Raw genomic sequence first — 24,105 nt, forward strand, 5'->3', positions numbered from 1 at the left:
GCAACTGGCCGCTAACTTATGCTATTGACTTATCTGGCTGTGTTTATCTCAGTCAGTTGGTTTAGCAGACAGACAGTGGCGGAAAAAAAACTATTAAAGTCTTGACAAACACAAATGGACAATAATTTATTTATCACAGAGCTGACTGATGAAAATGAGAAATGATCCAACCAGCTTGTTACAAACTGGGGCAACTGTGGGGGAAGAGACGCTCATTTATTTGAATATACCCACAATACACCGACACAATAGATTTTAAATTAAGTTGTCAAGATGGGATTTAAGTGTAAACTTAAATTGATGTGGCCCCATTTACCTTTTATATTGTGACAAGTTAAGAGTGTAAAACATCTGGAGCTAATCGTATTGCTCTTAGATTTATATTTGGAAGCAGCCCAAAGAAAGTGGAGAGTCCAAACCAGCAATGTGGTCCATTCTCAAAAGAAATACGCCTTGGTTTCTGGTGATGTTCCTGTTCTTTGTGCACTTCCTGTTTTATTCTGAAATCCTTTCTCCCTCTCTTTTTGTTGTTTCACACCTGCTCTGAGTTCCGTTGATCACCCCGCTGCTCTATCCCCACCAAACACGCCTCGTTCCTGTTGCCTGATCATTCTTTGCTTTCCCAATTTGTTTTTGGATACCTGTTTTTCTTTATGGGCTATTGAGCCACACAGAACTTTTGATTTGCTGTTTTTTTCCCTTCTATTTAATTTTGGGCTGCAGCCTGTGTGGTTCCTCCTTATTAGGATATGGGATTTTCCCGGTACTTTTCAGCCCTTGAAATATGATTATGTAAAAACAATAAGTAGAAAAAGTAGATTGAATTGTAGAAATGCACTCAAAACAAATGTTACCTGGACTGAACAAACTGAGAACATTTAGATGAAAAGTCTTTATTTTTGGTCTTCCACAAACATCTTTAAACATCCAAACTTTATGATATTGCGTCAGGTTTTTCACACAAAACTCCATATTTTGGGCGCCTCTACATTACTCATACCCATTTGACAGGGAAAGTTTGAGGAAAACTGCAGTTTACATTTTTCAATAAGATGCTAGTCCATCTCTTGTTCTCAATGTGTCACATATGCTTCTTCTGGTGTTTTTTCCCGCATTAGAGTTTTCCATAATCCAGGGTTCCAAGTTGGATGGCGCCACGTGCCACTCTAATGTATTCCTCAGTTAGACGGACTGGTTAATGTCTTCTCTGGTCACTTTCTTGCAATGTTGTTTTGAACATGATTTGTACAGTTTTAAAAGTCCTGAATTCAACAATCAAGCGTTAGTTCCAGAAAAGTGACCACAGAGAAATGTGACATTGAGTTTTATTCAAGGCTTTAGGGTATATCCACAACAAGCGCTGATATGTTATCATCGTCACTTTTGGCCTTGAGTGACTGAAGTATCTCACCTCATCCTTTTGACTGAATATATTGTCATACTTGGCATGTAAACATCGTAGTTTTGTTGCTCAACCGACTTTACTGCTTTTGTGGTAACGTGTATTTGGATATCAAATAAACTTTTGTCTGTTTCGTGTTTGTGTCTGATATCTGTGAAAATACACACGCGCTTTGGGCAGAGCCTGTGCTTTTCGTCATAGTCTATTAAACGTGCACGGCTTGAATAAAAAATGCAGCTTTACTGAAAATAAACTGTTACCAAACATTGGAATTTACGTGAAGCGTGTGTGCGTCATTAAAGTATTCATATCAACAGTTTCAAGCTCTCTCGTCGTGCTCCTCTTCCTTCCCTGTGTGGTCGGAGCCTTTTATATATTCATCAGTTTTCTAACCAAACGGCATCTTGCATCACTTTAGCACATACTACGTATTACAGTGTTAATATTCAGCGCACACCATGTACCAAGACACAAAACTGAAGGGCACTGCATGTCCTCATCAGACTCTGATAAAGAAGGAACTGAGGATTTGGCAGGTTGAGTGTGGAGCCAAAACAGATATGAAGAGTTTCTCATTTCGGCAGCATTCTTCCACTGATTTTCAAGCATACTTCAGTGAGCAGCAATCAACACTCCAGTCCAGCCCAGACGGGCTTGTTTTGTGTTTTTACGCAAAAACTGGCAGGGGTCCATGTCCTCCATAGGAGATGTAAACATCCTCGCACAAAGAGCTCCAGCATTCGCTCAACCTGACTCATCCTGAGAGTGAACTTTGCACTCAGGCAGTTTTGACACGGACGAGGAAATCAAAAGCCGAGCTGCTCCCCCCTCGCTCAGTTTGCATTCAGATTATCCCTGGCCTCCTCCTTTTCACACAGACTCAGCACTCGGGAAAAGGACGTTGGCGCTGACGTGGGGAATTTTGAAACATGTGTAAACAACATCATTACACCTGATGGAGGCTCACAAAAACACAGCATCATTTACGAAGAGGCTGACTGAATAAATGGGTAGTTTCATCCTGGTGCCTGATTTTCTGGTTCAAAACACACATCTGTCATATGAAGTTTTTTTTTCAGGGCATTCGAATCCTCTGCTGAAATAACTTTTTTTTCCCCTGTAGAATGTTTTGGCTCCAGCCCCATTCAAAATAGTAGCATTTGATCAGTCAAAGCGCATAAATATGCAATACAAACAAATAGTCAGTGAAGTCAGTTATAAGAACAGTGTTGGCGGAGCAATGGATGATCAACTTCTGCGGGAATCTGTTGCGTTTCATCAGGAGAAAGAGACACTTCGGGGCCCTCTTTGCATCTAGGTGACGTCCTTAGTTTATGTGGACTTTCACAGCTGGAGACCCTCTCGACCTTTTCCCTGCCAATTCTTTCCTCAAATCCATCATTTTCTTTTGTATTGAAGTTGAGATTGTTTAATCAGACCCGCTACGGTCACGTCACCTGCCAACGTGACCTCTATTTCGAGGCTGTGGCCGGCAGTCGCCTCTGAATAGGGAGAATATAACTGGACTGGTGATGAAGGTAACTGTGCTGTGGAGAAGGTATGATGACCCAGTCTGACTCCATCTTTAGAATCCACTGACCGAGAGAGGGTTGTATACCAAGTGCTTGCAGTTTGCACATTTTGGCTGATTTAAATATCTTTGTTGACATGTTGTCCTACATTTTAAAGTAGGCCTGTTCAATTTGTTTATTGTGTGTGCATTTGTCTTAAACTGTTGTGGACCTATTCAATGTTTTCAGAGTAACTGGGACTCCGACTTATACCCACTGCAGTATCTATGTTGAATAACCACTAATAAAAGTTTTTTTTTTTTTGGTGAACACATGGTGAAGAAAGCATATCAAATACCAAAATAACTATCATTTACCAACGTTAGGAGTTTTTTAAATAACCAGTATTAGTGTATTTCAAGTTAAGGAGGCAGTATGATAAAAAAAAATGACTATGAAGTTGCTGACAGCAGCTTCAGAAATGTAAAATATTGTGTTTCTTCGTTGATTTTAATTAAGGACACTTAACATATGCAGGGATGTTTTTTAGATGTTTTTTGATCGAATCAGTTAAGTGAGAAAATAATTTCAATTTTCATCAAAATTTTGCCCTGACCTCATTTAGTGCTTCAGATTTTGTAAAACTGTCACGTTTTGTACACAAACTCTGAACTTTACCCAGTTATGTGCGCTGCAGTCCGTGTAATAACCAATCAAACAAAAGTATTAAAGTCAAAACTGACGTCATGACGTAGGGTAATGACTTTTCGCCTCTTTACGTTCTTCCTGCTCCTTTCTCGTTCCTCCATCTTGCACCTGTCACAGGGGGCGGGGTCAGTGATGTCACCTGAAGCTGGATGGGGGAGGGGAACGGTCAGCCTCCACCTCTGCAGAAAATTCCGACCACACCGTTGTAAATACTCGGGCTTTTCGGCAGACAACAAACACTGACTGGCTAACATGTTTTTCTCAGGGAAAAGGTTCAGCTATAATGCGGAATAGCGTCTGCGTGACGCATTTCTCCAAACATTTTGGACTTATTGTGGGTTTGTTATAGTCACTTTTTTGAGGGAGAGCGACGCTTCCGCGGAACGATAATGACCAGCGAGATGGGAAGTGTGATACTGGCGGCGCTTCTGCTGGTCCTCCTGCCTACAGGTGAGGCTTTAAAAGTCTTAGAATGAACACCCTTTGTCCCTAAAGATGAACTGTGAGACGAGTATTATCTGTTTCCCGGGTTAAAGTGATAAATTACAGTGAAAACTCGAAAGCACACAGTCGAAACTAACAGCATAGTGCAGGTTAATTATCGACAGGTGGAAACAGGACAAGGCCGACTGTTGTTGCGTATTTACACAGCTCGTTTTCTCTTTGCACTTCCTTCTCTCTTTCCTTTTCCCCCCATTTTTTTTATGTTCCTTAAGGTTAATCCGTATATCAACTATTGAGTCAAGGTCACGAGACAAAAATCAAATACAGTTTTCCAAATTCTTCTATGAATTTGACCTACATTTGTTTAAACGTGCTTTTCTTCTCAGTAGAGACTTTTGGTTTATTATCACTCTGCAGTTACTGTAACACCTGTGCAAAGGCTTGTGCTTTTTGCTTTTTTTTTCATTAAGTACACATTAATGTACAGAAATATTCTGCAGCTGAGTTGTGCCGCAGCTTCCAGTATCTGATAGGCTGCAGATGATCTACTCCTCGATTTATTGTTTTTGGTCAGTTTATTTGATCGTAATTGCCCTCATTTGATTGGTCCGTTTGGACTTTGAAAGTATTTAGAAAAAAACTAGTTGAGTTTTTTTGTGGAATAAAGGGTCTGCTGCCTTAAATGTATCATAATCATCATTATATCTGCATTCACCGAACAAAAACTGTAGTGCTGGTACTTAAACTGATTTATTGCAAATACATACCGAGACCTAACTAGCTGTTTCACTAACTGAGCTGCCATAGATGCACTCATTGTCAGTTCATCTAACACAATTAGTTCCAATGATTACCACCTTTAGGTTACAGTGTCCTGTTTTGAATCGATAAAGTTTTGTGGTCATTTGGAGACAGATTGTGGACAGATTGCAGTTTAAGGCGCTGCTGTCACATGAGGAGTTGATCCTCACAGTGATTTTCTTTTTCTTTTTTTGTTTCCCCTCTGCTCCTATATTCAAAGATATTTGTTCAGTAAGTAATTTCATGGTTTGGTCACATATGGCGATGCGTCTAATTCCTGATTTATTTTTCAAGTGGATCACCCGACCAAGCTGGGTCCTGTTTTCTGGTCATTTCCAAACAGCAGCACACATTGTTTTTTGGGGTTTAGGGCTAAAGGTCAAGCGTCTTGTTTCTTTGTTCCCGTGTGAAGAATAAGTGACCAAAACTGCGAACTTTATCACACAAATGTGAGTGACAAAAATACGGTATTTATTCAATTGTTTCGTTGTTGGTAAAAGTGATCTCTTTCATTTCTCATCTTTTTGCCTTTCGATCATAGCATTGTGGCTGATTTTTACGCATCTGCCTAGAATCTCGCACACCTGTTTAGCTCATTTAAGTCATTTCTGTTTATTTATTTAACAGCAGAAATGTCATCCATCACTTTTATGCAATTATTACAGCTCTGTGACGTCTGTAGATTAAGATAACCGAGGAGCTCAATCGCTGATTCAAAGAGATTCAACCCATTAGCAGAGGTTTCCTGTCATCATGTTTCTACAAACGCAACATTATCGCACATGACTGACAGCTGTTATTACTTCTAATGATCTACGGTGCAGTATGTGTAGTAAACTGTCAACCTGTCTGTTCAGATTCTTATCAGACCAGCGTTCGACAGCAGATTGAAGTTACCATAGACTGAACTGTGCGTCTTTTCTCCCCGTTGGTGCCAGAGCTGCTGTCCATTCAGGTGATCGTTCCAGAAACGGAGAGGAGTACGATGCTGTTTGCCTCTGTGATCCTGCGATGCGACTACACGACGTCAGCGAACCCCCAGGATGTCCTGGTCACCTGGAGGTTCAAGTCCTTCTGTAAAGACCCAGTGCTGGAGTACTACTCCACAGGTGAGGCTGTTGGGAGAAAAAACTCGGATGTCCGGTTGCTGTAGTGCTGCTTTGAGCCATTGTGTGTCTGTGTGTGTAAAATAGGGTGACCAAGAGGGTTTTAAAATCCCAGGTACTAGTTTAGCAGCACAGTCAGCTGATTGGTAGTGCTGCACAGTTTGGTAAAGATCAAGCCCTGGTCGGAGCTGCAGCAGCTGTCCTCCTGAACCAATGCCACTAACTGTGCACTACTCACACAATAGAGCTCTGAAAGCAGACAGGCAAGTGCTTCAGGCTTGGGACAGGGGTCGCCTACGTTTGTTTATATTTGTAGGTTTCCGAAAAAAGGGTGACCCGTGCTCAAATATTGACTTTCCACTCGTTCAAGCTTCACAAAAGCCATTTGTACAACAGAAGGTTATCTAGCTGAATTTAGTTATTCTCTTATGCATTTCTTTTCTTGTTTCCCCTCCTTGTATTCCGCCAGGAAGGTCCCATTGACACACAAGATCTCCCCTTCCAGGTAGTTCTAGTCAAGGCAGCACAACACAGAAATGTCAAATATTAGTGCAATAGAGCTACAAAACAGGATAGGGTCATTCTGATTGTTGGCTTTTTAAAAGGTTTTGTTTTCCATGCAAATAATATCTATACACCTCAAAAATACAGATTTGAACACATCTGATGAACATCTCGGACAGTAGTAGTCCAACATGACTGTATTTGTTCATTAAGCTCGTGTTTGTCTGAATTGTCTGTCTGAGTTAGATTTTCAGTCGTGTTGGAGTTTTGACTCGATGCTCAAGTCGTCCAACATGTCCACGTCAGCCCAGAGGTTCATATCCCACAAGATTCTTCATTTAATCCATCAAACAGTTTCCTTTAATTTACTTTGACAATATTTGATCCAGGAAACTGGCAAAATTCTTATGCCCCAAGTTATGATTCGAGGAGAAGGAAGAAGCTTGCAGCGCAGTGATGGTTGCGCAAAATTCAGATTACTACAGCCGCGTTAGTGTCAGGTTTTCAGCATGATGGCATTGTTGTTTCTGCACTGAGGTGGACCTTTTCATAGCACACGGTTAGACGCGTCATACAGGAAAAACACACAGGAAGTGAAGGATGTCAGTATTGGCTCTGGTCCTTGAAGAGTATCAATAAGCCATGCTATGGAAAAAATAATTTGATATGTTCATGTTGAGTCTTCACCTGTGATATAAAGCACCCATGAGAGCTTGTCGACCTGAATCCCAGAGCAAGGCAGTTCCACAGTCTGGGACCGAGGACGGCACATGCACACTACCTCTAACTGTCACACCGGAGATGGCAACTCATTTTTCCAATTGATCGACAAGAATAACACGATAAACTGTCTGAGATCGAATCCAAGAAAACGAAAGTGGAATTTGCTTTGTCTATGGCGAAAGCCTGATTAGAATTGGGTCACGCACATCATTTTAACTTGTCAAGATAAAGTAGCACCGACACAGATCTTAAAACTGCAGCAAATGAATCGTGCTCCACTGTTTTCCTCTGGTCTCTGAAGCGTATCAGGCAGCTCTGCAGCTGGGACAGGATCCGGCCGACGACTGTCCAGACCGCCAGCGCACAGTTCGCACGGTGATCCAGAAGAGGGGCATCAGTGAGCCCTCACTGGGCGCAGAATACAGAAATCGCAAAATTACCATCCAGAACTGTAAGTTTGATTCCACGACTGTGACCAAAACTGAACCCATATTGCATTGATTTGAGATTTATTTACGTGGCTGCTGAGAAACACAGAAAATAAAGTTTGTGCATTCACAATGAGGAAAATGAAGATGCTTCCTAATTACTAGCCTCATGTCCGTTCCCACACAAGGTAAAGCAAATGGAATAAGTTCTGTATAAGGAAAGTCACTTGAAAAAAGATATGCAAAAACAAAGATTTGTTGCTGTATTTAAACAACTTCCTGCTTGGAACGCATTATATTTGCATTTGACCACAGGTCATGCTAATGTGATCTATTTTTTATCAACAGTGGCTGACCTCGTCTTAAACGAGGTGATGTGGTGGGATAACGGTATGTATTACTGCTCCATCGATGCGGCTGGAGACACAACGGGGGACTCGGATCGTGAAATCAAACTCATCGTGTACCGTAGGTTCCTTCGTGTTCGTTGGGATCGTTGCACTGAAGTTAGAAAGGTCCGGTACCATTTGACCGTGTGTTCCCGTTCCAGACTGGCTGACTGTCCTGTTGATCATCATCGGTGCTCTCCTGCTCATCATGCTCCTCTGCATATGCTGCTGCCAGTGCTGCCCCCAGAAGTGCTGCTGCTACGTTCGCTGCCCGTGTTGCCCTCAGACGTGCTGCTGTCCGGAAAAAGGTGGGGAAGGAGCTTGCTGCTTACACCCAGGCAGATTCAGCCGACCTAATCAGAACGCAGGCTTTTGATTCTGTGGTGCAGTACAACAGTTGAGAGATGAACTAAAGCGCTGCATTCAGGAACTCACTCCAGATTAAGTGCAGTCAAGTGTATTTATTATTGAAAGTGATGTGCAATGATGATCTTTCTATTGCACAAGAATGTGTACTTTTTATCTTTCTTTCTCCATGTGGAACCTGTTTCATATTTGAAGTAGATTTAGTTGAATTGAATTGAACAATAAAAAACATTCAATTATTTTGCAGCATAAAGAATCAAACGGTTATTAGTCATTGGAAAAAAATCAAATGAAGTCCTTGTGTAGACTCATTGCTGCTGGCAGGGATGAACGCCTGCACTGTCCTTTGTTGCAGCAGAACTGAGGAAGCCTCTCACTGAACATACTTTGTTGTTTGATCTCTATGTTGTGTAGAGGGTGTGTTGCACTGTCCATAATCCATTATGCTGAGCAGCCTTTGGAACGTTCTCCTTTGCATAATCAGCACCAGGGGTTCCAAAGCAGTTGTCATCACAGAGCCAGCTGTCTTTATATGCATTTGGTTTCTTTGAATCTCCGGTCCTTCAGTCTGTGGTCCAGGTGAACAGTATCTGTAGAAAAATGCAGGGAGCAGATGAACGGGTCAGTGAAGACTGAATTGCTTTCAGCTGCGTCAGCTCTAGGGATGACAAATCTGTGTGCTGTGATCGTTTTTTTTTTTTAACTTTCTTTAAAATGCTGGAAACATTATTTATTGTGTTTATAACTAAATCTACAAAGCCAGTGCTAAATCCCAGTTATTTGGACGCCTTCTCTGCTCTGATTTCAGCTGTGATGCAGCACCGGATGCTGCGAGAGGCTCAGAAGGCTATGGCTCCTTGGATGAATGGTCAACCTATTTACGCTCCCATCAGCTCCAACGCCTCCTCCCAGGGCGTTCCCATGCTGTATTCAGGTGAACCACGGGTTCACAAAAGCATGACACCACTTCTTTGTTAAATGTTTAGCTTTTTTTTTACCCAGAGTGTATACGCCTGGTTTGGCTGCAGAGATCTGAGGAAATGAACTCCTCTGTTTTATTTTAATATAAAAAGGAAATGACACAATGATCTGAGTGTTTTTTGCGCTTACAAAATATTTTTTCTTTTACTTGGAAAACATGAAGGCCATGGCGGGTTGCTCAGGTATCAGCTGTTTTTTTTGTTTTTGCAGGTTCATATACAGACTACCCAACTAAGCAAGAGTTTGCCATGGCTCCCATGCAGCTGTCACCCATGGCCCTTCAGCAGCAGCCTCCTCCTCCACAGCATCATGTCAACGGCGGCCTGAGAGGCAGCATTCAAGGGACCAACCAGGTGTTGGACTACCTGGAGAACCAGGTGAGAGGGTTGGATGCCGGGCTACCTCAAATGGCTCAATATATGCCCCCGTTACAGCCTCATCTGCAGCCTCAGCCCACTCCTCCAGCCGTCACTTACGCACCCGGGCCTCCAAGCATGTTGTCAGCACTGGACGAGATGGGGGTCAGGGGGATGGAGAGAAGGGTGATCACTCTGCCTCCGATTATCCAGCAAGTACCCAACTCTTCCTCACGCAGAGGCCCTGCCGGTGGAGCGAGGAGTGGGCCCAGGATGTCCAGCCAGTCCAGCGGGAGCACCAACCGCTCTGGGGGAGGTCCCAACCGAGACAGTCATAGGTACAGAGACGACTCTCCTCCCAGACGGGGGATCCTACGCGATTACAGTGACGATTCGGATTGGGACAACAGGCGTGGAAGAGCACCGCACAGGGGCTCGAGGGATGAGAGAGGAGGTTCGGCCGGGAGAAGAGGAGGTGGGTCCAGGCCACGTACCCGAAGCCGGGATGACCTGATGGAGGAGGTGCTCAGCAGAGCAGCGAGGAGGGAGAGGAGCTACTCTCCTCCTCAGCACCGTAGGGGGTCCTGGAGCTCTGATGAGGAGTACAACAGGAGAAGAAAAGGAGATAAAGGGAAGGATTGGCCAGAGAAACCTCCCAGCTATAACTCCATCGAGTCTGAACGCGGTTTAGGACGCAGGAACTACGACCGCCTTTCTGTAAGATCTACACACAACAGCTGAAACACACACTAACCCAGCTGAGCATTATTCTCTTTTGTTTTAATCTGTCTCCTTTTTCAGCTTCTACCTCTTTCTTTCAACCCTTTTTAACCCTGTTAGTACTGTAGCTCGACTTCTATGCAGAGTGATATATCTAAATATACTGCCACAATAGTTATCGTGCAAAGAATCCGGAATAATTTTTTTTTTACAGGTAAACTCTTGCAAGATCAGATTTCTAAAAGTAAAAAAAAAAAAAAAAAAAGATCACAACTACTGGATCGTGTCAGTTTTTGGTAAGTGTTGGTTCCCAATGTCTTATTAGTCTGCTTCTTAAAATGAGCTCAGCAGCAAAAGCATCAAATGAGAACATGGAAGCCAACAGTGTGTATACATTTAGGTGTTTTTATAGTTGTTGATCATGCGTCATATAGTGATTATAGTGCATCTATGTCTGTGTGTTTCGATATGTTGCCATTGAGTTGTACACAAACATCTTTGGTCCAAAAGAGTTTGGTGCAAACAACATTGTAGGAGGAATTTTGTTTCATCAACTGCAGTAGGCAGAAATATAACTTCCGACCGATTAACACACACACTTGAGTGTGATCGAATAGACCATCATCGCTGGGTTGAAAGCTGATTGGTTGAAAGATTTACCCAAACTGGAAGGGGGATAAACCCCAGCCGTATGCGTTTATAAGTAGCCAATACCAATAAATGCATTTTATCACAAAGGGCTGCAGAAGAAAACTTCTGCAGCCTTTTTTTCACACCGGTAGTCTGGTCCGGACTTTTTCTGCAGCTGCTGTTCACACAAGCACTTTTCAGCTGTGGATTTTCTGCTTGAAATGAGCTCTCGCAGTTAGAAATACGAGGGAGAGAATAAGGTGAGATGTCTGTCTACAGGGCAGGGTATTATGCAAAAAGTATGCAGCCAAAGCTGCTGTGTTTTCTTTGCTTTGTGTCAAGAATGGCAGAGGAGGCTTCCTGCTGACCTTTATTGTGTCGATACTAACGCCACATGTGTCCGAAGGTATTCACAAGAGGACCAAGCAGCAGTTGTTATCAGCACGCTCACACCCAAGTAAACGCTCTGATGGGTTAGTTGGAATGTTTGCTCACCGCATCTGATCTAACAAACGTTTTTCTGGGCATTTGGGTGAAAAATCTCCACAACTTGTCAACAAACTGTTGCTGTTGTAGGCAGGAACTCAAATGTAGGCTGAAGTAACTTGAGTTTCTAATGTCTCCAGATTTTTTTAAACCGTCCTGAAGTGGCAGCAGAAGACTGCATCGTGCCACCGCAGTATTAAACAATGCTGGAACGTTTGAGCAGTCTTGACCCTCTTTCTCTTGTCACTTTTGTGCGTCTCTGTGTCCTCTGCACCTCTCCACTCGCACGTGTTAATCCTCACATCTGCACCTGAGACTCTAACCTTCGCCTTTGTCACCTTTCTCTCTCTTAGGATAGAGGCTCCCATAGCAGCACCAGCGTAGTCATCTGAAACCTTTCTGTCTTTTCCTCCTGATTGCTTCCACAATGGTGAAAATGAAGACAAAGAAGTTTGTACTTATACCTGCTCAGTCAGCTGAAAGGAGTAATTGTGAATGTTGATAGTGAGCGTGTGCTGTACCAGCACTTTTGCAGGCTATAATTGCAGATAATATGCCATCATGCTAAATGGGGTAATTTTTAGCTGCCTTAATTTGTGAATGTGTGAATCATCCCGACGATGGCTGCAAGTTTCCTTATTTTGGTGATGTAAACAGCAGACTGTTGGAGAATTTCAAAATGTATTTTTCTGTAATGTTGGTTTGTCTTTTTTCAGAGGCAAATGCAGTGTGTTTGTTTTGTTTTAATATTAATTCTTTGTTTGCCTAATTTCTTGTCGTGTTTTAACAGGCTTTTTAAAGATATGTATCCATAGAAACATTGTACGTCGCTAACGACATGAGCACCAAAATAGATGGACTTTGCAAGAAGATGGACCGACAAAGACAAGATGCTGCATGATAATGATTTCCACCATCGTTCTCTTTTGTTACAAACACAAATAGAGATTTATTAGCTGATTTATATGTTGTTGTTTTGTTTTTGTTTTTTTGTTTTTTTTAAATAAAACATTTTAAGAACAGGTTTTGTGAAGTCTTTTGTGTATTTAGATGATCCCAGACATCTCGTCTCTTTAGCTGGTCCTTACTTTTCATTTCAAGGTGAGCAGTTCCCCCTTCTCTCTGGAAATCGATCGGACAAGTTTGACTACTTTCTATATTTTTGGGGGGGTGGATTTCAGTGCTGAGTTCAAGTGTCAGCTTGGTCTTAAATAACTGTACCTTCTTGTGGCCTCCTCTTACTTTATTTTTTATTTTTTCATGAAATTGCCAGGAAAGAAAAGGTTCAAATAGAATAAAACGAGCTACAACAGAGACTTAAGACCGGGGTTTTTCCAGAGACAATGTGATTTGGGGCCAAAACTGATCTAAATTATTTGTTGTAGCTTTCATATAATGTGCTAATGTCATGGTTGTTTATATCACTCACTGAACCGTTTATTAGGAAAACGACAATGCAACTGCTCTGCGAGACATACTTTCAGTGACAATTGTGCTAATTTGATAGTCCTTTTTGTGGTTATCTGGTTTGTTATTGCTGATATTTCCATGCCTCTGGGCACAAACAGGAAACCTGTGAGCTTTGTGCGCTGCACCTGTTGCCACCAGTGGGAAAAACCAGTGGGGATTGCCACAAAGAAGAACAGGCAGGGCTGGTTCACTAAGCTCTGTTGGGAGTGTTCCAAGTGACTCATGCATGGAGGCAATAGGAGGTCCAGCAGAGGGAGCCACTGTCCGTGCACTGTTTATCTTTTGTGTATTTATTGCAAACAACTACTGGTAACTTCCCTACTAACTTGATCTTCTTAGACTGTGTACTTGCAGCTATTTTGTTTACAAGGACGAACAAAAAAGACCTACAATCAACCATTACTCTTTAATAAAAGCATATTGTAGAGCGTTTCGCTTCTATGAGGCTGAACTGGATGAAAAAAAGTTGGAGGATGCTGAAGTGTTTATGTCTGTGTGTTTACTGTGTTTGAGGCGGAGGGGGCGGGGCTAGGCGCCCAGGAGCCGCTCCCTCATTGGTTGCGGCGGCGCTCGAAGAGGCGGGCTGACCTGACTGAGGAAGTTAAACTGCCAATGTCAAAGGATCCTGGACCAGCTGTCAAGCCCCCCCACCCCCCTTCTCCTTAAAAAAAAAAAAGATCGATACGGCCGGCGGGCAACAACAGAGGCGCATCCTATGAAAGTATAAGTCAGGCGAATAGCAGCTTCTCGCAGTTTTCAGGTGAGGCTAATTGATCGTTAACTTGGCGCTAGCTAGAATTAGTTGCCTCGCAGGATCTTCCATCAAGAAAACACCGCTTATCCTAAAAGCAGCCGGCAGCTAACGATAGCTAGTATAGCGGATGCAGCTGCAAGCAGCAAAATGTATATATGAACACATTAGGCTGCGTGCGTATTCTCTATTGTTGTCTCTTAACTGTCGCTGCATGTAGACACACCAGTTGTTTTGTCGGGTGTAGAAGTGACGCAGCTTGAAGCTAACTGTTAACGGCCCCACTCGAAGCAGGTTTATTTACAGGGGGGCAGACCCTTTCACTCGTATCATTTGCGGTATGTTTGGCATCTCGGGGTTGTGTGTCCTCTTTCCAGTCTGTAAGGTGACTTGTGCTACTAGCAAACGCACCGACTGTGTTGTGTTTCTGTCCCTGGATGTCAGCAGGCAGCATGAGCTCCCTCCCAGGAAAAGCCGCGCTGTCTCTGTGCAGGCGCTCGGCGGCGGGCGGGATGAGGGTGTTTGCCGCCTCCCCGGGTCACCCTGCGGGGGGACCGCAGGCCGACAGGGCCGCTCTTCAGCCTGTGCGGGTCTGCCACTCCGGCACAACACACAAGGGCAGCGTGTACACCAAAAAGCGGGGCTTCGACATTACCAGGAATCCCTACCTCAACAAGGTGAGCTCCGCAAGAGGTCTCTGTATACACCTAGGAGTGAAATGGGAGTCATGCATGTAAATATGTAGACAAATCCAAACAAGAGCATTCTCAGGTGTGTGTTGTATTGTATATCTCTGTCTGACCTGAATAGGTCTGCATATCATGGCTACAACTAAAATTCTATGTATTTTTCTCATTGCATATGAAGCTACACATTACTTTCTTGTCTAATCGATTAAACATCTGATCCTTTACCTGGGTGTAAAGCACAGCAAAATGGAGCGAAACATAGCTACAAATCAAAGAGTATCACCACAAAACCCAAGCATGAAAGGATCTCAGAAAACACACCTTAGGAATAATCCAAATATTCATGATGCTGATGATTACATAGAATGGGTCTGAAAACAGTAGTTTGCATCATGGTTCCTCAAAATCTAAACATGTGCTGTTGCTATGTTAACACGACAGTTTATACGGATGATATTATGTCCCGTATAAAATTACACAAGCAACAGCTTTTGGACAGACACTCAAAGTGAATTGAATTCCCACTCTTCTTTTGCGTTGCATGTAGTGAAATGGATATGAGAATATCCTCAAATGACCTCACTGCACTGCTCACGAGGACGACAGGACTGATCTCCAGGCATAAGCGGAGTTTATTGCTTTATTTTGGTCGATTAGCGGGTCATTCTCAGTTCCTTCCACTCGCAGATGCCCACTCAGCAGTAATGTCCTCACTCACAGGTCAGTTAAGTGCAAACAGTCAGGAAGTGGAGCCTCACTTGAGTCGAAAAAGGAAAAAAACACAGAGGAGCTCCAAAAGCCACCGTAATGTTTGAGAGTCACTGTTTTTTTTTAATTTATTGATGAGGCTTAAACAGCCAGAAATCCTATGAACGTGGCTGGCCTCTTACTTTCTGCAAACATGCCAGATTGTTTCCTCTAATCTCAGCGGTTTCAGAGTCGGCACAGGGTCGGTCATCTCCTTCAGTGTGTCAGGCTATAAAACCATAACACGGGTTTATAACTTCACAGCGATCGCGATAAGTTGTGGATAATGGTTAATGTAACAGTTGATACTGCTCCTAGCCACTCATTTCAAAGACTTCCCTCTTTTCTTCATGTTTTATAAAGTCTTAAGCCGAATTACAACGGCTCGCTTGGAGTGTCACCTTAATGGGTTTACTTAAGTACCTCTTTAGATGGTCGCTATAAGAGGTTCAGCTATAATCTGTTTATCTGTGGCTCTTTCTTTGACCGTCTTCACAGCACGGGGAACACGTTTGGAAGGACTGTGAAAAGCTTTCCCAGTTCATTTTTTTTAAGAGAGTTTTCCTCCCCACTGACTTTCTCTCTTCCCGTCTTTTGCTGACCTGGCCTGGCATGCAGCTTATCACTGTCTTCTTGCAGTGACCTTTTACTGTAGCTGGAAAAGTTCTGCCGCTACAGCAAATCCTCCCCTGCACCGTGAGACTCTCATCTGCGACGTACAGTGTTGCTCTGTCCTCGAGCATCTTTTTGCCAAACCGCTCGTCAGTGGGAAACAACTGCAGCTTGTGTCGCAACTGCAGAAGTTACAATTGTACAGGCAATGGGATCTATCAGGTTTCCCCCTTGAAACTCTGCCAGCGTGAATAATTTACCAGGACATGGGTGCATACAGAGCCACAGTAAAAACAAATTGAGCCGTGAGAGCCAGTTTACTCCCTGTGCAGGGCAGCGATTCTTTTCTGCTGAAGAGGAAACGGGACAAGCGGCAAAACAGAGGCGAGGAAAGATAAGTCGAGCTGACAGGGGAGTGGGCTCAGGCGACCTCTCCATTGGACAGAATAAATAGAATGTACCTCACACTCCCCTCCGGTCAACAGAAAGACAGAGGAGTAGAACTGCAACCAGAGGGCTGCACCTCCTGCGGTTTCCTGCTCCAAGTTACCAGCACATCTCCCAGTACACATGCTTTCAGTAGTGGTTTCTTTGGTTTTCTTGTTCAAAATGGCCATAACCAGACGCAAGACCTCAAAAACGGACGTCTGTTTTTTTTTGGGTTCTGGTATGAGTCATAGCTGCCATCTCAGTGTGATGACAAGCGCATGAATCACTGTGGTCTGGATTTTCCGCTCCCTCATTTAGTTCATGGGCTCAAGCCTGCGCAGACTCTTCCCAGGGATCACAGTGTTGTATAATGGCGTTTTTTTTTTTTTTCTTTCCCCATCCTGTAGGGAATGGCTTTCACCCTGGAGGAACGCTTACAGCTGGGCATCCACGGCCTGCTGCCCCCCTGCTTCCTCTCCCAGGATGTGCAAGTGCTGCGTGTCATGAAGAGCTATGAAACGCGCTCCAACCCTCTGGACAAGTGAGACGCACACATTCACAATAAAGCACCTCGTAGTGCTGTTCAAGATGGTAGAACCACAGCTGCAGATGTTCAATGAGTTTCCCGGAACTGTCCCTTATGTTGGGTCAGATCCTCTTTAGCATTTCACATCTGTTGCTAGTGTTTTATAATCGTTCCTCACTCGCTCTCGTTCACATATTTTTTTCTTTAGTTTCTTTAGTCAGACGACTAACAGAAGTCCAACACTGCGATTCGAAAATGAGCTCATTAAGACTGTTTATCAACTTCTGGTCACTTGGAGCTTTTCCATCTGTTGATTAGCTCTGAGAAACCGCAGCATCATCGGCACAAAAGTCACTCATTAACATGAACTCATTAACTGTGCGCTGAAGTCAGCTGTGCTTACATTTAAGATGATCTCCCACAGAGGAAGAAGCAGCAGCATGGCTCGAATGTTGTCTCACACAGTCGATGGCATCACGGTATCAGACGTATGTAATCAGTAACTTGATTACGCTCCCGTGCATGTGAACCAGGGCAAAGAAAGTGACCTGATTAAATGGCCACGTCAAACTCTAACCGTAGCTCAACTCAACTGCATTTAAACGTCTTGAGTGGTATTCTTCTTCACCGCGTCCAACAGGGCGCCCTCGTCCCTCTGATAAAGTGTGAAACTGGAAACCTGCACCCGCTCTACACATGAAATATAAGTAATAGACAGAGACACCCAGATGGATGAATTAGGACTGTACAGCAAACAATAATATGAAATAATTTAAATCAAAGTCACTGAAAGCACCTTTTGAGATAAGATGAACCCTAAAGGCTGCGTGAGGGCTCTGCAGACGGCCCAGTCGGTAGAATTAAAGTTAAAATGGTCTGCTGAGTTGGGAGGCATTGAACTCAGATTGAATCCTGGAACGGAGCTCGTGATGCGAGGTCTCGCTGGCTCTCTCTGTCTCAGGTACATCCTGCTCATGACGCTGCAGGACAGGAACGAGAAGCTGTTTTACCGTGTGCTGACCTCCGACATCGAGGAGTTCATGCCCATCGTGTACACTCCCACCGTCGGCCTGGCCTGTCAGCAGTATGGACTCGCCTTCAGGAGACCACGGTGAGATTAACACCATTGCTGTGGATGTGTGTTACCTTATCGGGGATTAACTGTTCCATGTTGTATTCTAAGTTCTGATGTTATTTAGTTGTTGACTGAGGCTTCAGATATAGTCCGTTTGATAGAAAACTTTTCTCTGATGGTTGAATTCCATCGCTGTCGTGAGTTAAAGCCAGTGACATGCAGCAGACTGACTTACTACATCATCAACTCCGACAAAGCTGTGACTTTGGCTGCTGCATGTTTACAGAGGACTCTTCATCACCATCCACGACCGCGGACACATCGCCACCATGCTCAACTCCTGGCCCGAAGAAGACATCAAGGTGCAAACCGCGCACGCAGCGTCACGACAGCTTGCTCCTGAGAAGATACCGCCGCGTCTCACACATCGCTCATATGCCTTTGTCTCTGTGCAGGCCATCGTGGTGACGGACGGGGAGCGTATCCTCGGACTCGGCGACCTGGGCAGCTATGGGATGGGTATTCCTGTTGGGAAGCTGGCGCTGTACACGGCCTGCGGCGGGGTTCAGCCGCAGAATTGTCTCCCTGTGCTGCTGGACGTCGGCACCGACAACCAGGTGATCCTGGTGTTGCACCTCATATCCGCTTCCTATTGGTCGTCATGGACTCTGCATCCGATTTTTAGATAGTTCTTGATGAGACCTGGACAATTGTTGAATGATTTCTAGGCACGAGCAATTCAAAATCAAACCAGAGAGATAATGGGAAGACGTCTCTTACTTTTTTTTTTGTCCAGGCGCTACTCGATGACCCTCTGTACATCGGGTTGAAGCACAAGAGAATCAGAGGAAAGGAGTACGACGAGCTCATCGATGAGTTCATGCAGGCAGTGACAGACAAGTGAGTAAAAGGCACAAAGAAACCAAAGATGGTCCCGGTGGTTTGGATGATCTGAGCCCTGTTTTCCTCTGCAGGTACGGGATGAACTGCTTGATCCAGTTTGAGGATTTCGCCAACAGCAACGCGTTTCGCATCCTCAACAAATACAGGAATCGATACTGTACCTTCAATGACGACATCCAAGGTACCTCGTTACTCCCAGGATTCAGAAATGTTACTCGTTCCTTATGGCCTCAACAGCGAGAAAAGCGAGTTGAGTCACGTTAAAGGTGTTAACAGGATCTGTACCAAACTTAAAAGTTAGTCCAGTTCATCTTTTTTGTTCATTTCAAGACTGACTTTTAATAAAACCTGTACATCATGTTCCGTGGATGCACTACATGATGGTAATACCCTCTAAAAAAAAGTGTTAGCTTTCAGAATTAGCCCAAAAGCTAGCATTTACTCCATGTGGCTCTACAACAGCTCTGTTTACTGTGGACATGCCATGAATACGCATTTTAGGCATATTTCCCCAGGCTGGGAAAAGGGTTCAGAGCATCCTTTTTGGAGCAACGACCAAAGATGGCGTATTAGATTGCCCTCGCATTTTTGGCCTTAAACTACCTCGTGAGCCGCTGTGAGAAGCCACGAGTGCTTCACTGTCCCACCGAAAACTGTGACTTTATATCCCCTGCAGGCACGGCCTCTGTAGCTGTCGCTGGGATCTTGGCTGCTCTGAGGATCACCAAAAACAAACTGTCGGACCACACTTTTGTTTTCCAGGGGGCGGGCGAGGTGAGAGGATTCACTCTTGTAATTCACGCCGTTAAGGAGAATAAAAGCTTTAATGTTTTTGAAAATGGTTGAAACGGGAGACTCTTCAGATGCTTTTTTTATTTTTGTCTATTTATTTTTTTCCCATCCAGGCTGCTCTGGGTATTGCCCACCTTCTCATAATGGCCATGGCCAAAGAGGGATTAAGTAGAGAAGAGGCGGCCAAGAGGATCTGGATGGTGGACTCGAAAGGCCTCATTGTGAAGGTAGCACATCTACTCGCATGTTTTCAGTGAGTGGGTCACAATGAAGTATTTTCAAAAAAAAGTTTTCCCCTCGTACAGGGAAGAAGCCACCTGAACCACGAGAAGGAGGAGTTCGCTCACGAGCACCCGCACCTGAAGACGCTGGAGGAGGTGGTGCACACCATCAAACCCACCGCCATTATAGGTGAGATGACTGCAAGTGCTGCTGAGGCAAAGCTGTGAAATCCTATTTCTGAGCTCAGTTTCACACATTTAACTTTCACTGTATCACCACCAGTCGTTACGTTTCATTAGTTTCTGGAAACTCCTGATGAGTTGTGGATTAAAGGCTCTGCACGATAGTCCATTGCAACAAAATCCCTCTTTTCACTCTGTTTCCGGTTAATTTCATGTAGTTTTTAAAGAGGATCCTGGATGTTTAAAGGTCTGAAAATCAAGCACTGCACACACAATAAAAAGAACCGGCTGCTTTTTAAGATTTTTACTTCCAACGTGCTGCTGTGCTTTAACCAGATGTGGCCAAACCGGGCTCAGAAGCCTGTTCACATTGGCTCTTTGGAGCTGGGGAAGTTGCATTTGTTGCTTTTGGGAAAGGTGACTCTGCTTTGTCCCGTAGGCGTGGCTGCGATTGGAGGAGCGTTTACTGAGAAGATAATCAAAGACATGGCGTCCTTCAACGAGAGGCCAATCATCTTTGCCCTCAGCAATCCCACCAGCAAGGCCGAATGTACAGCAGAGCAATGCTACAAGCTCACAGAGGTGAGTCACACAATTACCCTGTGTGCATATTTAAGACCTGGCAAAAGTGTAAAAAGTGTAAAATGCTTATCCTGCGACAACTTTAAAAGCTGTTGTTCTGGATTATATTAGCCTGCCGTCCAAGTGGCAAGTTTCACGTCAAAGTGTCGTTAACAGCCGAGGCTTAAAACAGTTTTATCTCTTCCTCCTCCTCGTTTGAATTAGGGCAGGGGCGTCTTTGCTAGTGGGAGTCCATTCAGCAAGGTGACGCTGCCCGATGGACGCACCTTCTACCCCGGCCAGGGAAACAACGCCTACGTGTTCCCCGGTGTTGCTCTGGGCGTTATAGCCTGCAGAGTGCGCCACGTGTCTGATGACATCTTCCTCACTACTGCAGAGGTATGTTCCCCAGTTACACTTTACGTACATATGTTTGCATGTTGCAAAAAACTGGACATTCAAATACATTCGTGAGGATATTGTTCCCCAAATTCCCCAAAAAATAAAGCTCCAATGTGATTTTTAACATTTTTGAAGAGTGCGCTGGATCTTTTGATGGTAATGAACCTCATCGCCTTCATTCTGATCATGTAAAGGATGATCCCTCCTGGGAAGATTTCCCTCCTGTTCCCACATGCAACTTTATCAAACTGGCTTAACAACCTCATCTCCTCTGCATTTACCATCTTCTTCGAATTCATTTTTCCTCCTCTTGTCTGTCTCTGTCAGGCCATCGCTGACATGGTCACAGAGGAGCACCTGGCCGAGGGACGACTTTATCCTCCTCTCAACACCATAAGAGAGGTGTCCTTCAAGATTGCAGTGAAGGTACGAGATCTCCCCATCAGCTCTACCTTTTCTTTTCGTCTGACTGTGAAACCTGTATTATTTATTGTTCGTGTTTATTGTTGAGTCACAGAGTCCGAGAAGGTCTAGCTGTTTCCAGAAAATGCTGACTAGCATTTTGCAGAGTTAGCTTTGTTGTCGCTGTCGGTAAGTAATGACTGATGATCTCGCCTGTTGATTTGCTCGGCTCGGTGGGTGAAGTCGCCAACATGCAGGTTTTATTCCGTGAAAAGAATACGATCCGGATAGTTTCTCCCTCCGCTTCATGTACGCTGTAAATCGGAGGAGATTGAAGCTGTGGTTGATGTTTCGAACAATACCAATGAGCTCCAGACTTTCACTTTAGTGCTTGGTTTGTTTGTTTTGTCAGCATCTAAAGGACGACAACAAATGCTCGTGTGTAACTGTGCATGTACGGGGCTCAGTTGGAGATGAACGACTGATTAACACTTCCCCCTCTGTTTTACCCCTTTCCCAGATTATCAACTATGCCTACAAACACAACATTGCTTCGGTGTACCCAGAGCCCAAAGACAAGGAGTCGTTTGTGCTGTCTCACATCTACAGTCCCGATTACGACTCCTTCACGCTGGACACCTACAGCTGGCCGCAGGGGGCCATGAACGTCCAGGACGTGTGATTCGCTCAGACACTTTGCAGACGATTCTTGCCTTTTGCGTGTCTATTTTCTTTCGTGCTTGTACGTTTTGTTTGATCAGTTTCCTGAGAATATTTTGCGTCTGCTCAGGAGCATATCGGATATCATCCAAACGGTTTAAATTGCACTCCTTTTCATTGTTTTGTTTTTTTGTTTTTTTTTTATCTTGGCTTAGAAGTTGTGGTATTCAGCTGTAGTCGCAGTATCAAATAGCGTTCTCTCATGTTGACACAAAGGAACAGAGGACTCATTTTGACCCTTAATCTGTGTTACCAAAAAAAAAAAAACCTCTGTGCCTCCATCTGCTCCAAATTACAAGCTAAAACATCTGGCAAGACGCATCTGTAGCTTCTTTGTATTTTACACTCCAGTCATCATGTGCACAAGCTGTCTTTTAACCTCCATGCAGGGCTGACTGGTGTTTCTAAATCTGTCTCTGCCTGCTTTGTTGTGAGAAACACATCTTTTTTTTTTTTTTTTGTAATGGGAGGCACAGCTGTTTCCTTGAATGTGTTCAGAGAAGGTGTTTTTGTACACAGTCGCGTGCTTTGCTTTTAGTTTTGTACGGAGCTCAATTTGTTGTGCTTTTTGCCAAAGTTACCGCTGAGCTGTATCTTATCTTTCACTCCTGGAGAACACGATGCAGTGGCGGCTTTAGCACTAAGAGATATGCGTGAAGTTTTCAAAGGGAACTTGTAACTTTTTGAATAAAATTGTTCACAAAACGCCTTGGAGTTCTTTAAAAAAAAAACCTTTGTCATAATGTCATAATTTCTCAAGGCCAAAACTTTTATTGCGATACTTTCCAGTCTCATGTTACCAAAACACCCTGTTATTCTGCCCCCTGCTGGTTAATTTATGAGCTGCTTTGTTTCCATGATTCTGGCTGCGAGGTATTGCCTGAGTGTAAAATCTGCTCTTGGCTCCTGGCACACGCTCTGAGAGCAATCAGAAGCAAACAAAAGGCAACGTTTTCAAATGACGTCCCAGGAGTTTACTGACCATTCGTCTTTGTTACGCCTCGCTTGTCATATTCTAAAAATTGTTAAGTATTTGCCGTCAATCCAAGAAACAAATGTGTCACAGTTACAGCAAAAACGGGAGTCTTCTTTTTAAGCTTTAATACCAAGGTTTTTAAGTATTAATTGTACAGTTAAACGTTTGAGAAAAAGCTTAGAGTGCCTGACTTACTGCTTAATGTTGGACTGAGACTGACACACCTTCCATCCTAAGTCTGATAAAATGGCCTTGGAGTGGGTTTCCAGAGGGATGAAGGCTGTTGTAGCAGCGCATTTATTCTCGAAGCTTACAAGTGGGATTCCTCACAGGTTTTGGCTAATTTCTGTTCTTTATCTTTGAGATACTTTTCTTTTTTTTTTTTTTAAATCAAACACAACACCACAGTCGCTCCGAATGAGGGGAAAAGCTGCAATCCACATTCAGCGTCACTGAATTATTCAAGTAACACGTCGCTCTGAAATGAGTTACAGTTATCTGTGGAAATGTTGCTCTCTATGCTGAGCAGTAATAAATCCTGTTAGATTATCATTGATATTAACGGATCAAAACGGTTTGTATCCATTTGCATAATTTTTTCCCCCACTTTGCCAAGTTGTTGAATCACTGCCAGTGAGTCGGCTATTAAACACTGTTTACCAAAGTGCTTCATCTGCCAACTTGTCTGACACAGGATTGCATGCAATAAATGAAAGCACACCCTGCATTTGGCCTAGTTTTTGTTGGATAAATGACATAATATATCACGCGTTGCTGCTCGTTTGAGGTTGGATTATCCTCACTGTAAGACTTTGTACATACCGGATCATTTTTGATTATGTCCTCATACCTCAAACCTTAGCAAGTATGTATGGGTGAACCTGACCTCTGAACAGATGTTCATGCTTTTTTTTTTTTACAAAGCATGATGATCTCAGGGCAGTTTACATGGTAAGTTTAAAGACCAACCCAACGATCTCACCGTGACTTTGTGGAGAAAAAATACTTGAGGGCGGCAGCTGTGTGCCGACTCTGGTTGGTCTGTGACTGATTTATGGCGGCAGCTACACAGTCTGAGCAGTAGTTCCTGG

The 24,105-nt window shown here is 43.8% G+C and overlaps 2 protein-coding genes across 3 annotated transcripts; both read left to right on the forward strand.

Annotated features, from left to right (window-relative positions):
* Nucleotides 1–3,787: 3,787 nt before the first annotated feature.
* On the forward strand, nucleotides 3,788–12,525 carry LOC140319166 (immunoglobulin-like domain-containing receptor 1). The gene is made up of 8 exons (XM_072396760.1): nucleotides 3,788–4,071; nucleotides 5,805–5,975; nucleotides 7,501–7,650; nucleotides 7,976–8,095; nucleotides 8,178–8,324; nucleotides 9,191–9,316; nucleotides 9,574–10,436; nucleotides 11,909–12,525. Exons 1-8 carry the CDS (start codon nucleotides 4,011–4,013, stop codon nucleotides 11,945–11,947), a joined length of 1,677 nt encoding a protein of 558 aa, XP_072252861.1. The 5' UTR covers nucleotides 3,788–4,010; the 3' UTR covers nucleotides 11,948–12,525.
* A 1,157-nt stretch (nucleotides 12,526–13,682) lies between these two features.
* On the forward strand, nucleotides 13,683–22,743 carry me3 (malic enzyme 3, NADP(+)-dependent, mitochondrial). 2 transcript variants are annotated; one of them, XM_072396761.1, is made up of 15 exons: nucleotides 13,683–13,785; nucleotides 14,224–14,453; nucleotides 16,661–16,794; nucleotides 17,741–17,890; nucleotides 18,141–18,216; nucleotides 18,310–18,471; nucleotides 18,651–18,754; nucleotides 18,829–18,938; nucleotides 19,434–19,531; nucleotides 19,663–19,776; nucleotides 19,855–19,960; nucleotides 20,393–20,535; nucleotides 20,740–20,913; nucleotides 21,244–21,342; nucleotides 21,839–22,743. In XM_072396761.1, the coding sequence occupies exons 2-15, from the start codon at nucleotides 14,229–14,231 to the stop codon at nucleotides 21,998–22,000; spliced, it is 1,857 nt and encodes a 618-aa protein (XP_072252862.1). In that variant the 5' UTR covers nucleotides 13,683–13,785; nucleotides 14,224–14,228; the 3' UTR covers nucleotides 22,001–22,743. The 2 variants fall into 2 exon arrangements, with proteins under 2 accessions (XP_072252862.1, XP_072252863.1); XM_072396762.1 differs by having other exon boundaries at nucleotides 13,688–13,785; nucleotides 14,221–14,453.
* The last annotated feature ends 1,362 nt before the right edge of the window (nucleotides 22,744–24,105 follow it).

This window comes from Leuresthes tenuis, unplaced genomic scaffold (assembly GCF_036924035.1).
Source record: "Leuresthes tenuis unplaced genomic scaffold, fLeuTen1.0.hap1 SCAF_12, whole genome shotgun sequence".
Lineage (NCBI taxonomy): Eukaryota > Metazoa > Chordata > Actinopteri > Atheriniformes > Atherinopsidae > Leuresthes > Leuresthes tenuis.

What these genes read in the sequence shown, in the direction of transcription:
- LOC140319166 (XM_072396760.1), top strand. Translation starts at nt 4,011, where the DNA reads ATGACCAGCGAGATGGGAAGTGTGATACTGGCGGCGCTTCTGCTGGTC. An exon ending in GCTGGAGTACTACTCCACAG is followed by an intron (nt 5,976 to 7,500) that starts GTGAGGCTGTTG and finishes TGGTCTCTGAAG; the next exon opens with CGTATCAGGCAGCTCTGCAG. An exon ending in GGAACTACGACCGCCTTTCT is followed by an intron (nt 10,437 to 11,908) that starts GTAAGATCTACA and finishes TCTCTCTCTTAG; the next exon opens with GATAGAGGCTCCCATAGCAG.
- me3 (XM_072396761.1), top strand. Translation starts at nt 14,229, where the DNA reads ATGAGCTCCCTCCCAGGAAAAGCCGCGCTGTCTCTGTGCAGGCGCTCG. An exon ending in CGCTCCAACCCTCTGGACAA is followed by an intron (nt 16,795 to 17,740) that starts GTGAGACGCACA and finishes TCTCTGTCTCAG; the next exon opens with GTACATCCTGCTCATGACGC. An exon ending in CTCGCCTTCAGGAGACCACG is followed by an intron (nt 17,891 to 18,140) that starts GTGAGATTAACA and finishes GCATGTTTACAG; the next exon opens with AGGACTCTTCATCACCATCC.